The following is a 15426-nucleotide window of genomic DNA, read 5'->3' on the forward strand; positions in this document are numbered from 1 at the left end:
GGAACAGAAAGAAACTATATAAACCGTAACTTTTTTGGGGTTCGAACCGGTTCAGAACTTTATTTTGCTGGTCGGAACAGTGGAACGGAATAAAATAATTATGGTTCCGTTCAGAACGAAACGATTGGAAAATAAATTAAGCTCCTTGGCTAGTAGTATATGAATGCTTTGAATGTGAATCTTTGTTAAATCTATTCAAGAAAAATCAAACAAAAACATTTCAATAGTAGGATTCTTCGGCGATGATGTCCTCAGCAATTGTTTTCTGTGCTACATCTGGAAAATGTTAATAAAATGTTTAATATTTCCTGGCTTTAACATTCTGTGTTGTGTCTATTCTTTTTAGTAAGTGAAGCATGCTTTATAAATGATTTATGAATGCTTTATGAATGGGAAAATAGAAATGACATTACATTGACTGCATAGAATTCATACATAGACCTTTAATATTGGTGTTCTAGATCAGAGTGGCAAACTGCACAGTTAATTAATATAAAGTGCTTGGCTATAAATGCTTCATGAATGGGAAAATAGATTTGACTTTACTTTGACTGCATATAATTCATACATGTAGACCCTTCATGTGTGCATCATGGACCACTATGACCAACTTAATTAGACATTTTGACCAACTTAATTTTTATGTGGTGGAGGGCTGTTAATGAGTTACGAAAGAGTTATGATATGACCCTCAACTACACGATTTTATCTGTCTAGTTTACCCTGAGGATTCAACCCTGTGGGGATCTTCATACACCATTGACCTCAGTGAGAAGAAGCAGAAGGTAAGTCACGGGCCCAGGCAGAGGGGGAAATGGGACTGGTACAGGGCATGCTGTATACAGTACAAGGCACACTTAACCTGCATGGCTACCACAGCATTCTGCAGCGATATGCCATCCCATCTGGTTTGGGCTTAGTGGGACTATCATTTGTTTTTCAACAGGACAATCACCCAACACACCTCCAGGCTGTGTAAGGACTATTTTACCAAGAAGGAGGGTGATGGAGTGCTGCATCAGATGACCTGGCCTCCACAATCCCCCGACCACAACCCAATTGAGATGGTTTGGGATGAGTCGGACGGCAGAGTGAAGGAAAAGCAGCCAACAAGTGCTAAGCACATGTGGGAACTCCTTCAATACTGTTGGAAAAGCATTCCAGGTGAAGTTGGTTGAGAGAATGCCAAGAGTGTGCAAAGCTGTAATCAAGGCAAAGGGTGGCTATTTGAAGAATCTCAAATCTCAAATATATTTTGATTTGTTTAACACTTTTTTGGTTACTACATGATTCCATATGTGTTATTTCATAGTTTTGATGTCTTCACTATTATTCTACAATGTAGAAAATAGTAAAAATAAAGAAAAACCCTTGAATGAGTAGGTGTGTCCAAACTTTTGACTGGTACTGTATGTCTCTTTACCCTGGGTATTACAACGGCCACAGTTTATTTTGGTAGCTGCAAATATGTAACAACAATCAGTCTGAATAAATTATCCCTGAAGCATCTCTGAGAGCATTTGTGTGTGTGTGTACGTGTGTGTGTGTGTGTGTGTGTGTGTGTGTGTACGTGTGTGTACGTGTGTGTGTGTGTGTGCGTGTGTGTACGTGTGTGTGTGTGTGTGTGTGTGTGTGTACGTGCCTGAGAAGGAGACCTAGCTTAATGGCTTTCATGGGACAATCCAATCAGTCTGATTCCCATTACAATGACTGGCCTTGGTATGAAAGGACGGACAATCAGGGAAACCCCCACAGGCCAAATACATTATAATAATGAGGTGCTATATTGTTATAAATATGCTTTGAGGAAATAGACCATTAGGGCTTAGGTCTGGTGTGGGGGGACAAGATGTCAATACTTTTGATTTAGGGGCCAAAATATATAACATTTTCCCCTCAATGTGCTCCTTATACATGTGCTTATGAGAAAAGCAAAAGGTTGATAATCCTCAATTTGATGGAAGCCGTCAGCTTAACTCTACAGCTTTACACATCGGCTTGTCACTCAGAGACAGACAATCAGGTGTCAGGAGGCTGAGGTCAATATAAAACAATCAACAAAACATCAGACCCCCAGGGGACCCCCAGCTACTCCCAGGGTCAACCTAATCTGCACCTCTGCGCCACCTGATGGGTGGTCCCTGAGTCCCCCTTTCACTCAGGGGGGGATGGTGGAGGGGTGGAGGTGGGACTCACTGGCAGGAACTGTCAGGGGGCCTCTGAGAGAAGCAGCAACCCCATCACACACACACACACACACACACAACACATATAAAAGAGAAGGTAAATTCTCATCAACTGTCAACTGCCTTTAGACTAGTTTCAGTTGATGAAAGAAAGATCCAACAGGCCTTTTCTGCACCTTATGTAAGTTCAGCACTCATATACTCAGTTTAAAAGCAGAATATGACTCATATTGATTCATATCATAACTGTTCTTCTATTCAGAGACAGCATTTCTCAGTACCCCTGGTAGTTTGGAATAAATCACGTAGAGCCAGGTGTGGTAATGAGTTGTACGTACCTGAGCTGCTTGGCTTCTGCCTGTAACTGTGTACCTTCATGTCTAAACGAGTCACTCTCTGTTTATTGGTCACTGGTGGGTACCATCCTTTACCATCAGACAAAAAGGGAGAAATCCTACTATGAGTGTGTGTGTTTGAGTGTGTCTGTGTGCATGTGTGTGTGTGTGTTTGAGTGCCCCTGTGTGTGTGCATATGTGTGCGCACACGTGTGTTTGTGTGTGTACTGTGTGTGTCTAGCACTGTGAATGGGTTGTGTTTTTGCATACTGAGTACAGCAACGGCAGTGCATTCTTTATCTGAGTCAGAGGAGACACAGCACTGGGGAGGGAGATAGGGGGGATTCCAGACACACACACACACACACACACACACACACACACAGGAACATTAAATCAGGAACAAAGGTCCCATGCTCACGAAACACATAGGGTCGGTATTTCTGTCCCCGATGCCTAAGGTGGATTCCCAGGTGAATTTCCAGAACAGAAGCTCTAACTGCCTAACTAACATGATGTGGCCATGTCTCTGTCATAAAAGAAGTGAAACGCCAGTTTCTGACAAGCAAATAGAACCAGAGGGAGACCACATGACTGACAGCATGACTGAGTCTGGCCAGGCACACATTGGATGACACATCTTAACTTCACAGTCTGTTTCCTTCTCTAGGTAGTGCTTAGCAAAGTTGATGCCAAAACATTTAGAAATGAAACAATGTCTCCCCTGGACATTATTTTGTATTAGTGATATAATACTATACATATTTGGCACATATTAGTATATATTCACATCACAATTCCCACATATAATGTCAAATGAATGTCCTCAGTTAGTCCTGAATGTCCTCAGTTAGTCTTGAATGTTCTCAGTTAGTCCTGAAATACCCTTAAGGTCTGCTAATCTAAAACGTCTCATCTCTCCCTGCTTCCATCCCCACACAAAAAAAGAGTCCTTTCAGACCTTCTCCCGCTCTCTGTACTCCTCTGTCCTGCTATCTCTGGACATCAGAGCCCAGTGAAAAACCAACAAGATCTCACGGTTTTACCAATTTGACTTCAGATTCTGATGTTTATCCATGCTTCTTCAAACGTCAAATTTAGAAGTTGCTCCAAACTCAAATGTACATTTACGTCATTTAGCAGACGCTCTTATCCAGAGCGACTTACAAATGTTGAAGTGTTTGACACCCTGGTTTGCTCCTCCAGCTCTGCGTCAGTCCGAATGGTTAAGTCAGGGTTCCCAAAACTCGGTCCTCTGGACCCCAAGGGGTGCACATTTAGTTTTTTGCCCTAGCACTACACAGCTGATTCAAATAATCAACTAATCATCAAGCTTTGATTATTTGAATCAGCTGTGTAGTGTTAGGGCAAAAACCAAAAAGTGAGGACCGAGTTTGGGAAATGCTAGGTTAAGGGTTAAGGTTTGGGAAAGGGTAAAAAAAAAAAAAAAAAATACACGAGTGTTTTAGGTTTCATTTATTTGCACCAAAGAACATATGTGACACACAACAATACAGATCAAAACAAATAATAAACACGTGACCTTCGGATCAGGAGTCATGGGATTCCGAATGGTTAACTTAAGGGTTAAGGTTTGGGATAGGGTTAAAAAATTGAACACGTGACCTTCAGATCTGGAGTCATGGGATTACGCCCGTCCGCCACCTCTGTCCAGGTAAAATCGCTCATCGTTGCCCCTAGTGGCCAATTTTGAAGGCCTTTCCCGACGTCCTCAGGACAATTTCGAAGTCAACTTGGAGCGATCTGGCTGTGAAAGTCCCACTTCAAAGCCTTGATGGAAGAAGGGTGGGAGGAGAAGAGGGGGGAATCGCTGACTCAATCTCTCTCTGTCCCCCCTAGCTCCCTCCCTCCCTCTTTGTCCATTTCATCCTTGTCACGTCCACTCCACTTCAGGGATTCTCTTCGGCTCTTCCTTCGTTCTCACTTTACACCATATTGTTTACCAGTCTTCTCTCTGGCTTGCCGACTGGTGCCCTTTCAGTGCCCGTTACATCACATTAGCCGCTTTTCATCTGTGTCTCAGGAGAACGTCCTGCCTTCTCTCTCTCATTCTGTACTTCTGTGGCCTCATGTCCCAATCTTTTATAGTCTCACTTTCACCTCCCACTCAGGATACTTCTCTTCTCATTGGTCGACCAGCTCAGTAAAACATAGTATGCATTCCAAATGGCACCCTATAGGCCTAAAGTGTACTATGGGTCCTGGTCAAAAGTAGTGCACTATAAAGGGGAATAGAGTGCCATTTGGGAAGCAACCACACATACAGTAAGTGGAAGTTCACCCAACTGGAGAAAAAAAGAGCAGACTAACTGACCAATAGCAGAGAAGAAGAAAATGAGATAAAGATGGACACACACAGACAGACACAGAGAGAGAGAGAGAGATGGGGAGAGAGAGAGAGAGAAGAGGTTTTCAGAGTAAGGGCCTGAAGCCAGTCGTTTGTCCCAGGTGAAAGTATTTTGTGTTGGAGAGGGCTGAGGGAGATAAGGAGTCTATTAAATGATGCTTTACATTGGGAAGTAACACAGTCTCTATACATAACCTCTGTTATTTCATCTCTCATCTACAGTAAATACCTGATATCAAAGGAAGAGTAGTCTGGCTTAATCGGACGTATGCTGATTGAGACTATGGAATCTGGCTAGTGAAAGTGTAGGAAAAGGAACCAGTCTGGTTATACAGTATGTAGCAGTATGTGAAATACCTTTAGGTTTTGGTTTGCCCTGTATAATTGAACCAATGGAATAGTCCCAAAAGTGTAAACCAAGGAAAATATGTTTTAAAGCATGTGAACTATGTATTTGACATGATATAGTATATTCTATACCATCACGTTAAACCAGGAACTTGGTTTAACGTCATAAAAACGGTGTGTACTGGTATAACGTTAAAGGGATAATCCACCCTAGAAATGTAATGTGATGTAATACGTCATCATGATAAGGTTCTAGTCACTGGATATGGGGGATAACAAACTATCACATTTCATAATGCTTTTAAAACAATTACCTGCACTCCAGATCGCCAAATAAGCCAATAGATGGTATGGGCAAACTCTTCTAGAACAAATACATCTGTCTATATCGTCACAACAAAGTATATATGTTGTTCAAATGTCCCCAAAGTGCACAGCGCGCCATTAGATTAATATCCTTTCTTCCTTCAACTATTATGGCGCAAAACAGTGTTCTCCTCTCCCTGCTTGCAGGCTCACAGGGCCTTTGTGCATTGCCATAGCAACCTGACTCACACAGCTTTATGCTAGAAACACAATCTCTACCAGGTTGAACATGGTGATATTGTAACTCCTAAATTGATAGTGAAGTTTGTTTCAGGGATTTACAACTAGCTAACTACTTCGCATGCTGATATTGACTTTGGTATTATTGTTTGTAGTTACGTTTTCTAGATAGCTACCTAGTGAGCTAGACAGCTTTTCTGGATAGAACATTGCATTGTGGGTTTTGTAGTCGACTTGAGCTCTGCAGATTTCCACAACAATTTTCACATGTTGCTTCCGAACTTATTATAACAATATTTTTTCACAACATATATTGTTCTCACATATTTGTGTTATTTAACTATGTAAATCATAGGAATTTGTGGTTTTAAGTGGATTATTCCTTTAAGATGCTCACCACAGAGTTCAAGGCCATCTGAAATCTGTATATCCTGTAGTGCTGAGCGATTAACCAACATTTCGTTTATTTTTTGTTTTTTAAACAACTAATTGACCGAAGTCGTTTCAATTATTTGAATTACATTTTTTTTGTGTCAGCTCAACACGCACTTTCTCTAGAAAGAAATCAGATCAAGCCCAAACTGTGTGATGTGGTAGGGAGTTGTAGTTTCCAACAGGCCAATATTCAACATAGTTTAGCGCAGAAAACGTGGTAATTAACTACAATGACCATAATCCATTGCATGCCTACTTGTCCGTCGGTATGGGCAGAGATCTGTATATAATGACGAGATGCTCATATCTCCGTCCTAACAATGGGAGTCATTGTTCCAAAGGCGGAAAGACAGAAGCTAGGTCCAAAATAAGCCCATAGAAACACATTGGGTTTATTTTGGATAGATTTAAGAGTGAATCCTCTCGCTTTGCCTCCTCCTCTCACGGAGAGGGAGAGAAGAGATGGAAGAACGTGCTATCGAGAGGGATAGAGAGCATTTGCTTCGCGAGGTACAGTATCTCTACCTGAAAATACATGATCTAATCTAAGTGATTGATAGTTGGTATTATTCAGTAGTCATAAAAGTATGCCTTATTTACTTTGAAGAACTACAAAATAGTGATTTAGTCAGACAGCATAGGCAGCAGCTCTATAGAGAGGAGATGATGACTTGGAATAAAATAATAAAGTCATCATATAAAACAAATGTACATATAATATACAAAACAACTGAAATATTTTATTAAAGTAATGTGAATAAATCAAATCAAAATTGTATTTGTCACATGCGCCGATTACAACAGGTGTAGACCTTACCGTGAACTGCATACTTACAAGCCCTTAACCAACAATGCAGTTCAAGAAAGAGTTAAGAAAATATTTACTAAATAAACTCAAGTAAAAAATGAAATAAAGAGTAACACAATAAAATAACAATAACGAGGCTATATACAGGGGGTACCGATACTGAGTCAACGTGCAGGGGTACAAGTTATTCGAGGTAATTTGTACATGTAGGTAGGGGTAAAGTGACTATACATAGATAATAGCCAGCGGGTAGCAGAAGTGTAAAAACAAATGGAGGGGAAGTCAATGTAAATAGTCCAGGTGGCCATTTCATTAATTGTTCAGTAGTCTTATGGCTTGGGGGTAGAACCTGTTAAGGAGCCTTTTGGTTCTATACTTGGCGCTCCGGTACCGCTTGCCGTGTGGTAGCAGAGAGAACAGTGTATGACATGGGTGACTGGAGTCTTTGACAATTTTTTGGGCCTTCCTCTGACACCGCCTAGTATATAGGTCCTGGATGGCAGGAAGCTTGGCCTCAGCGATGTACTGGGCCATATGCACTACCCTCTGTAGCGCCTTACGGTCAGATGCTGAGCAGTTGCCATACCAGGCGGTGATGCAACCTGTCAGGATGCTCTCGATGGTGCAGCTATTTAACTTTTTGAGGATCTGGGGACTCATTCCAAATCTATTCAGTCTTCTGAGGGGGAAAAGGTGTTGTCGTGCCCTCTTCATGACTGTCTTGGTGTGTTTGGACCATGATAGTTTGTTGGTGATGTGATGTGAATTTGAAACTCTTGATCCGCTCCACTACAACCCCATCGATGTTAATGGGGGCCTGTTCGGCCCGCCTTTTCCTGTAATCCATGATCAGCTCCTTTGTCTTGGTCACATTGAGGGAGAGGTTGTTGTCCTGGCACCACACTGCCAGGTCTCTGACCTCCTCCCTATAGGCTGTCTCATCGTTGTCGGTGACCACTGTTGTGTTGTCAGCAAACTTAATGATGGTGTTGGAGTCGTGTTTGGCCACGCAGTCATGGGTGAACAGGGAGTACAGGAGGGGACTAAGCACACACCCCTGAGGGGCCCCAGTGTTGAGGATCAGTGTGGCAGATATGTTGTTGCCTACCCTTACCACCTGGGGGCAGCCCGTCAGGAAGTCCAGGATCCAGTTGCAGAAGGAGGTGTTTAGTCCCAGGGTCCTCAGCTTAGTGATGAGCCTTGTGGGCACTATGGTGTTGAACGCTGAGCTGTAGTCAATGAACAGCATTCTCACATACAGTGGGGAGAACAAGTATTTGATACACTGCTGATTTTGCAGGTTTTCCTACTTACAAACCATGTAGAGGTCTGTAATTTCTATCATAGGTACACTTCAACTGTGAGAGATGGAATCTAAAACAAAAATCCAGAAAATCACATTGTATGATTTTTAAGTAATTAATTAGCATTTTATTGCATGACATAAGTATTTGATACATCAGAAAAGCAGAACTTAATATTTGGTACAGAAACCTTTGTTTGCAATTACAGAGATCATACATTTCCTGTAGGTCTTGACCAGGTTTGCACACACTGCAGCAGGGATTTTGGCCCACTCCTCCATACAGACCTTCTCCAGATCCTTCAGGTTTCGGGGCTGTCGCTGGGCAATACGGACTTTCAGCTCCCTCCAAAGATGTTCTATTGGGTTCAGGTCTGGAGACTGACTAGGCCACTCCAGGACCTTGAGATGCTTCTTACGGAGCCACTCCTTAGTTGCCCTGGCTGTGTGTTTCGGGTCGTTGTCATGCTGGAAGACCCAGCCACATCTTCAATGCTCTTACTGAGGGAAGGAGGTTGTTGGCCAAGATCTCGTGATACATGGCCCCATCCATCCTCCCCTCAATACGGTTCAGTCGTCCTGCCCCCTTTGCAGAAAAGCATCCCCAAAGAATGATGTTTCCACCTCCATGCTTCACGGTTGGGATGGTGTTCTTGGGGCTGTGCTCATCCTTCTTCTTCCTCCAAACACGGCGAGTGGAGTTTAGACCAAAAAGCTCTATTTTTGTCTCATCAGACCACATGACCTTCTCCCATTCCTCCTCTGGATCATCCATCAGTCATTGGCAAACTTCAGACGGGCCTGGACATGCGCTGGCTTGAGCAGGGGGACCTTGCGTGCGCTGCAGGATTTTAATCCATGACGGCGTAGTGTGTTACTAATGGTTTTCTTTGAGACTGTGGTTCCCAGCTCTCTTCAGGTCATTGACCAGGTCCTGCCGTGTAGTTCTGGGCTGATCCCTCACCTTCCTCATGATCATTGATGCCCCACGAGGTGAGATCTTGCATGGAGCCCCAGACCGAGGGTGATTGACCGTCATCTTGAACTTCTTCCATTTTCTAATAATTGCGCCAACAGTTGTTGCCTTCTCACCAAGCTGCTTGCCTATTGTCCTGTAGCCCATCCCAGCCTTGTGCAGGTCTACAATTTTATCCCTGATGTCCTTACACAGCTCTCTGGTCTTGGCCATTGTGGAGAGGTTGGAGTCTGTTTAATTGAGTGTGTGGACAGGTGTATTTTATACAGGTAACGAGTTAAAACAGGTGCAGTTAATACAGGTAATGAGTGGAGAACAGGAGGGCTTCTTAAAGAAAAACTAACAGGTCTGTGAGAGCCGGAATTCTTACTGGTTGGTAGGTGATCAAATACTTATGTCATGCAATAAAATGCAAATTAATTACTTAAAAATCATACAATGTGATATTCTGGATTTTTGTTTTAGATTCCGTCTCTCACAGTTGAAGTGTACCTATGATAAAAATTACAGACCTCTACATGCTTTGTAAGTAGGAAAACCTGCAAAATCGGCAGTGTATCAAATACTTGTTCTCCCCACTGTAGGTGTTCCTTTTGTCCAGGTGGGAGAGGGCAGTGTGGAGTGCGATTGAGATTGCGTCATCTGTGGATCTGTTGGGGCGGTATGCGATTTGGAGTGGGTCTAGGGTATCCGGGATAATGGTGTTGATGTGAGCCATGACTAGCCTTTCAAAACACTTCATGGCTACCGACGTGAGTGCTATGGGGCGGTAATCATTTAGGCAGGTTACCTTCACTTCCTTGGGCACAGGGTCTATGGTGGCCTGCTTGAAACATGTAGGTATTACAGACTCGGTCAGGGAGAGTTTGAAAATGTCAGTGAAGATACTTGCCAGTTGATCCGCGCATGCTTTGAGTACACGTCCTGGTAATCCGTCTGCCCCCGTGGCTTTGTGAAAGTTGACCTGTTTAAAGGTCTTGCTCACATCGGCTACCGAGAGCGTGATCACACAGTCGTCCGGAACAGCTGGTGCTCTCACGCATACTTCAGTGTTGCTTGCCTTGAAGCGAGTATAAAAGGCATTGAGCTCGTCTGGTAGGCTGGCGTCACTGGGCAGCTCGCGGTTGGGTTTCCCTTTGTAGTTCGTAATAGTTTGCGAGCCCTGCCACATCCGACGAGCGTCAGAGACGGTGTATTAGGATGGTTAATAAGCGATAAGCAGTAATGTGCAGTCACTACCATCATGGGACTTTAATGACATGTTTTATTCTGTGTTGTCACAGCATTCAATGCACACAATGCATAGCGCATTTAATGTGAAAATAATTATTGAAACCGACATTGAAAACCGTGATTCTTTTTTAAATAATTGAACTGAAACCGAACCAACCTCAAAAAGCACTAATCACTCAGCACTAATATCCTGGTCAAGCATAGTCTCTACTCAGTACATAATCAGTATTGGGTGTTTTAAGAGTTTATGTTATAGTTGATAAAAGTATGGTTCTCACCACAGAGGTCAGTTCTATCTAAAATCTGTATATCGTTATAACAGTTTACATTTTAGTCATTTAGCAGACGCTCTTATCCAGAGCGACTTACAGTTAGTGAGTGCATAATTTTATATTTTTCATACTGGCCCCCCGTGGGAATCGAACCCACAACCCTGGCGTTGCAAGCGCCATGCTCTACCAACTGAGCTACACGGGACTATATATGCTATCTAACTAACTACCCAACGTTTATTGACTTGATTATTCACGTTATTATAACAGGTTTATAACAGTAAGGTTCTCACCACGGAGGTCAGAGCCATCTGAAAGCTGTATATCCTTGGTGTTATGACAGTTTATAAGAGGTTATAACAGGTTTATAACAGTAAGGTTCTCACCACGGAGGTCAGAGCCATCTGAAAGCTGTATATCCTTGGCGTTATGACAGTTTATAAGAGGTTATAACAGGTTTATAACAGTAAGGTTCTCACCACGGAGGTCAGGGCCATCTGAAAGCTGTATATCCTGGCGAGGCCGAAATCGGCCAGTTTGATCTGTCCTCCGCTGGTGACCAGGATGTTCTGGGGTTTCAGGTCCCGGTGAACCACACGGTGTGAGTGCAGGAAGTCCAGTCCCTGCAGCAGCTGGTACATCATATCCTGTTAGGACAACACACATGGACACTCAGACACAGTCTTAACATGTACAACATTACATTTACATCATTTAGCAGACGCTCTTATCCAGAGCGACTTACAAATTGGACAACATGACACATGGACACTCCAACACAGTCTTAACAGGTACAACATGACACATGGACACTCCAACACAGTATTAACAGGTACAACATGACACATGGACACTCCAACACAGTATTAACAGGTACAACATGACACATGGACACTCCAACACAGTATTAACAGGTACAACATGACACATGGACACTCCAACACAGTATTAACAGGTACAACATGACACATGGACACTCCAACACAGTATTAGCAGGTACAACATGACACATGGACACTCCAACACAGTATTAATAGGTACAACATGACACATGGACACTCCAACACAGTATTAACAGGTACAACATGACACATGGACACTCCAACACAGTATTAATAGGTACAACATGACACATGGACACTCCAACACAGTATTAATAGGTACAACATGACACATGGACACTCCAACACAGTATTAATAGGTACAACATGACACATGGACACTCCAACACAGTATTAATAGGTACAACATGACACATGGACACTCCAACACAGTATTAATAGGTACAACATGGCACATGGACACTCAGACACAAGCTGAGTTCGAATGCTCATACTAACAGCACTAACCATCCTATTTGTGACATAATTTGAGAATGTAGTATGCTTATTGGTCATAGTATGAATATAGTTAGTATGCAAAAAGTTCACGGATGTCGTACTACATTCGCCAAAATACGAAGTATACTAGCAGTGGACGCTATTTCTGTGCTTTTAGGGCCCATAATGCAATTCTTCAGAAAATGGGCGTCGTTTCACAACATTTTCAGATTTAAAGAAAATGGCGGGAAATATACAGCGGAAGTCTGACGAGAGCGGATACAAATTAATTGCTTTAACTAATTATGACAAATATTAAGAAAATGTTGAGCAATGTAATAAAGTAATGACTTTTCAAATAAGTTACGTTACACGTTCTGTTGGCTGACAATTTGTTAGCTACGCTAGCCTTACGAATCGCATAGCATATCATTACAGCAGTTGCTTGTATGTACCGGTATGTTAGCTAGCTACCTAACGTTAGTTGGCTACTAATACATCGAACTTGCCAGTATATTAACTATATTGTGACGAGTACTGAGGATACGAAGAGGCAGGACGCAGACGCAAGACTGAACAATGTAAAGGTTTACTTAACACTGAGCAAGAGAACAACAAAGAGCGAGTACACGACAAGACACTAACAATCACACACAACACAACACTGAACAGTCCAGGGCTATATAGGGGTGGTGATGAGATGATGAGGTTCAGGTGCGCTGGAGGTGATTAGGGTGCGTTGGGTTTCCATTCCGGTGTTGCCGAGGTGGTGCGCTCAGACCGGTGGCTCAGTAGACCGGCGAATCAGAGCGCCGGAGGGGAGCAACGGGAGGAGACATGACATATATGCTATCTAACTAACTACCCAACGTTTATTGACTTGATTATTCACGTTATTCTTAGCTTAGCTAAGTGGTATAGTCGTTGTGCATTCTCAATGGACATTGTTAATGAAGTCGTAAGATGTCTAGATAGTAATTTGTTTGCTATCCTAACAAGCTAGCAAGAAGTTGCATAGCAACAGTATCAACTTCTGGTAGACGGTTGACGCGCTAGTACACTCAACAGAAAGGATACCGTTGGTTTACAGTATACTAAAATTAACTAATAGTATATAGTGTGTATTATATACTCATTAAGTATGTAGTATACAGTATGTTAGTATGGGTATTCGAAAACAGCTACAGTCTTAACAGGTACAACATGACACATGGACACATGGACACAGACTTAACATGACACATGGACACTCCAACACAGTCTTAACATGACACATGGACACATGGACACAGACTTAACATGACACATGGACACTCCAACACAGTATTAACAGGTACAACATGACACATGGACACTCCAACACAGTATTAACAGGTACAACATGACACATGGACACTCCAACACAGTCTTAACAGGTACAACATGACACATGGACACTCCAACACAGTCTTAACAGGTACAACATGACACATGGACACTCCAACACAGTCTTAACAGGTACAACATGACACATGGACACTCCAACACAGTCTTAACAGGTACAACATGACACATGGACACTCCAACACAGTCTTAACAGGTACAACATGACACATGGACACTCTGACAGTTTGTCGTCACTTTACGGATACAAGACACATTTTAAAATCTGTGTTTGGTTGCTACACATTGGTGTTGGATGGATCCCCCAATACTAATGCAATTTTTTATTTGACCTTTATTTAACTAGGCAAGTCAGTTAAGAACAAATTCTTATTTACAATGACGGCCTACACCGGCCAAACCCAGACGACGCTGGGCCAATTGTGCGCCGCCCTATTGGACTCCCAATCACGGCCGGTTGTGATACAGCCTGGAATGGAACCAGGGGGTCTGTAGTGACGCCTCAAGCACTGAGATGCAGTGCCTTAGACCACTGCGCCACTCTGGAGACCAATTCACTATCTTCATCATCATGTGTGTACAGTATGCACATCACTGTAAACTGGAAGGTAACGATAGTAAGAGCAACATTCTTTAAGAAACATAATTTACTTCTCTTCTAAATCAGCCAACGGGCCTCAGAACACTGAAAACCTAAATGAAAATTCCCACAGAGTGAAGCGAAAATCACTGAGGCCTTGTATGCAGTGCAGCAGCCTATCGACTAGGAAAAAAAAGAGAACGTGTCCCTTTAAAGCCTTAGTGTGGCAGATGTTGATAACTGACACGACTGCGGAGGGAGAGCAGAGCAGGAAAGACATGTTGCTGTGAGGGTGTAGTTCTGATCTGTGGGCCCTGGTCAAAAGTAGTGCACTACATAGGGAATAGGGTGCAGCCTTAATCTGTTGGTGGTGGGCTTCTCTCTGCTTTCCTCCCTCTCTCCCTGCAGCTGGCTTGACTGGAGATGAGGAGGTTTGATCCACTCTTTCAAGCTGCAGCCAGGAACGGTCCCACAGTGGCCCTAATGCCCACAAGCACTCAGTCCAGGGAGAGAGAAAGAAAGGTAAAAAAGAGAGCAAGAGAGAAAGAAAGAAAGAGTCTGAGAGAAGGGCTAAACTGAAAGGGCTCAACGGCCATTTCCTCTCTCTGGTGGAACTTGCACAACAACATAAGGTCTGAACTGAGGGTGATAGTGGCGGTGGGGGCTGTTTGAGTGATAGAGACAGAGAGATGGGGGAAGATTAAAAAAGAAAGAGAGAGGGAGAGAAAGAGGGTCTCTCTCACAGTTGCGACATGAATCGGCCTGCTGCTGGGGTTGCAGCAGGCGGCGGTGCGCCCCCCCCCCCCCCCCCCGAAACCCGTCGCCAAGACCTCACAAGTGACATGGACCTGGGCCCGCGTGGGGCTCCATTCTCTGACCCTAGCAGCTGGTGAGTGATTAAAAGAGGTGAAACAATGGTCTGCACACTCAAGCAGAAAACATTTCCAAACGGCGCGGGGCTGACCAGGGCTGAGGGGAGGGGGCTGGTGCCTCTGCACGGAATAGGGACAGGACCCTGTATGTGTGTCTGTGTGTGAGAGAAGAGACAGGGCAGAGTCTCTCTGTGTGTGTGTGTGTGTGTGTGTGTGTGTGTGTGTGTGTGTGTGTGTGTGTGTGTGTGTGTGCGCGTTGTGGTGTGTGTGAGGGTCCCCTGTGCAGGCCAGCCAGAGACAGTAAACAGGCCTTCTTTTTTGCATATCCGTCCATCCATAACCTAGCAGGCCAACAGACAGGGGCAGAGGCAGTTATTTAGGGGGTTGACACAATGGCATCACCCCAATGAGTTCCTCTCTGTTTGCTTTAAATAGCCATTTGCGACATGTTTCCTTTCAACA

At 43.5% G+C, this 15426-nt stretch overlaps 1 protein-coding gene across 1 annotated transcript in view; it reads right to left on the reverse strand.

Annotated features, from left to right (window-relative positions):
• Positions 1-15426, reverse strand: part of LOC311126079 (cyclin-dependent kinase 6-like) — an 85834-nt gene that overhangs the window by 42505 nt on the left and 27903 nt on the right. The window contains exon 4 of the mRNA XM_084158474.1: positions 11290-11457. Within this exon, the coding sequence (XP_084014600.1) occupies positions 11290-11457 (168 nt within the window). The remainder of the gene's footprint in view (positions 1-11289; positions 11458-15426) is intronic.

This window comes from Coregonus lavaretus (genome assembly GCF_964263955.1).
Source record: "Coregonus lavaretus genome assembly, chromosome: 3".
NCBI lineage: Eukaryota > Metazoa > Chordata > Actinopteri > Salmoniformes > Salmonidae > Coregonus > Coregonus lavaretus.